Genomic DNA, 2,500 nt, shown 5'->3' on the forward strand with positions numbered 1-2,500 from the left:
GAGGGAGAGAAAGGCGGTGGAGGGAGGGGGAGGGGGGGAGGGAGGAGAAAAGGCGGTGGGGGGGGGGGGGGGAGAGAAAGGCGTGTGGGGGAGGGGGGGAGGGAGAAAGGCGGTGGGGGAGGGGGGGAGGGAGAGAAAGGCGGTGGGGGAGGGGGGGAGGGAGAGAAAGGCGGTGGGGGAGGGGGGAGGAGAGAAAGGCGGTGGGGGAGGGGGGAGGGAGAGAAAGGCGGTGGGGGGAGGGGGGGAGGGAGAGGAGAAAGGCGGTGGGGGGAGGGGGGAGGGAGAGAAAGGCGGTGGGGGAGGGGGGGAGGGAGAGAAAGGCGGTGGGGGAGGGGGGGAGGGAGAGAAAGGCGGTGGGGGAGGGGGGGGGGAGAGAAAGGCGGTGGGGGAGGGGGGGAGAGAGAGAAAGGCGGTGGGGAGGGGGGGAGAGAAAGGCGGTGGGGGGGGGGGAGGGAGAGAGAAGGCGGTGGGGGAGGGGGGAGGGAGAGAAAGGCGTGGGGAGGGGGGAGGGAAAGGGGGGGGGAGGGGAGGGAGAGAAAGGCGGTGGGGGAGGGGGGGGAGAAAGGGTGGGGGGAGGGGGAGGGAGAGAAAGGCGGTGGGGGGGGGGGAGGGAGAGAAAGGCGGTGGGGGAGGGGGGGAGGGAGAGAAAGGCGGTGGGGGAGGGGGGAGGGAGAGAAAGGCGGTGGGGGAGGGGGGAGGGAGAGAAAGGCGGTGGGGGAGGGGGGGAGGGAGAGAAAGGCGGTGGGGGGAGGAGGGGAGGGAGAGAAAGGCGGGTGGGGGGAGGGGAGAGAAAGGCGTGGGGGAGGGGGGAGGGAGAGAAAGGCGGTGGGGGAGGGGAAGGGAGAGAGAAAGGCGGTGGGGGAGGGGGAGGGAGAGAAAGGCGGTGGGGGAGGGGAAGGGGGAGAGAAAGGCGGTGGGGAGAGGGGAAGGGAGAGAAAGGGGGGGGAGGGGAGAGGGAGAGAAAGGCGGGGGGAAGAGGGGAGAGGAGAGAAAGGCAAGGTGGGGGGAGGGGGGAGAAGAGAAAGGCGGTGGGAGGGAGAGAGGAGGAGAGAAAAGGCGGTGGGGAGGGGAGGAGGGAGAAAGGGGGTGGGAGGAGGAGAAAATGTGGGAAGGGGGGAGAGAGAGAAAGCGGTAAGGAGAGAGAGAAAAGGCTTGGAATAGGGAAAAAGAAATGAGGGGGAGGAAGAAAGGGAAGGGAAGGGAGGAGAAAAAGGCGTGGGAGGAGGGAGAGAAAAAGCGGTTGGGAGTGGGGAGGAGGAAGAAACGGAGGAAAGAAGAAAGCGATGGAGAGGAGGAGAGAAAGGCGAGAGAGGAAGGGGAAAGAAACGGTGGGGGGAGGGAGAGGAGAGAAAGGGTAGAAGGGAGGGAAGAAAATAAGGGGAGAAGAAACAGGAAAGAGAAAAGGGTGGGGAGGGGGGAAGGGAAAGCGGTGGGAAGGGAGGAGAGAAAGCGTGGGAGGAGAGAAACGTTCGGGAGGAAAAAAAGCGTGGTGAGGGGAAGGGGTAAAAAGGCTGTGGGAGGGTGATAAGAAAGCGGTGTGAGGGGAGAAAAAGCGTGGGGAGGAGGAAGTAGAGTAGATAATTTTTAGGAAAGTAATTGGAAAATTTGCGAAGATGAAATACATGAAAGAATCAAAGGAATAAAAAAGAAACAATGGAGGAAAGAGAGAGAAAGAAAGAAAAAAACGAATTAAAAAAAAAAAAAAATCAAAAAAGAAAAAAAAGTGAAAAGTGGAAACGTATATATCAGACTAAACTTATTTTATTCTATTCAATTCATTCATCTTATAATCATTCGTCATTATATGATTAAAATCATTTGAGTTATTAAATAATTTTTTATAATTGATTAAAATATTGAAAGATCAAAACGAGAGAAGAGAAAGAGAGAAGATGACAAATACGCACATAAACACACACACACACACGCACATACACACACACACGCACATATACACACACAAACAAACACAAACACACACAATCAACCAACCAAACAAACAAGCACAAACAAACACACAGACAAACAAACAAGTGAAAGTGTGGCCACAACGCGAGGAAAAATAAAATAAACAAAGGAAGGGAAAGAAAACAGAGAAAAAGAAACAAAAAATGGATAAAGAAGGTGAATAAGTAATGCTAATTATGCAGTTTTTTTTTTTTTTTTTTTTTTTTTTTGATATAACGATAAAGATCGAAAAAATAAGGTTTATAAAATGAGAAATATTTCATGAAGATCAAAAAAAATTGAAGCAAATAACAAGTAAAAAAGGTCTTAAATAATGGATAATGAACAATAAATAAAGAAAACAGTAAGAAAGAAAAAAGAAGAAAAAAAGATAAAAAAAAAAAAATATAAGAAAGGAAAAAAGAAAAAGAAAAAAGAAGAAGAAAAGATGAAAAAAGAAACAGGAAAAAAGGAAAAGAAGGAAAAGAAAATTAAGAAAAAAAAGAGAAAGAGAAAGAAAAAAAGAAAGAAAAAAAAAAGAGAAGAAAAAAAA

At 50.8% G+C, this 2,500-nt stretch overlaps 1 protein-coding gene across 1 annotated transcript in view; it reads right to left on the reverse strand.

Annotated features, from left to right (window-relative positions):
• LOC119583350 (basic proline-rich protein-like) overlaps window positions 1–2,500 on the reverse strand; it is a 115,212-nt gene that overhangs the window by 98,309 nt on the left and 14,403 nt on the right. Inside the window, 1 exon segment of the mRNA XM_037931823.1 lies at window positions 198–360. Within this exon segment, the coding sequence (XP_037787751.1) occupies window positions 198–360 (163 nt within the window).

The sequence above is a fragment of the Penaeus monodon genome, chromosome 17 (assembly GCF_015228065.2).
Source record: "Penaeus monodon isolate SGIC_2016 chromosome 17, NSTDA_Pmon_1, whole genome shotgun sequence".
Classification (NCBI taxonomy): domain Eukaryota; kingdom Metazoa; phylum Arthropoda; class Malacostraca; order Decapoda; family Penaeidae; genus Penaeus; species Penaeus monodon.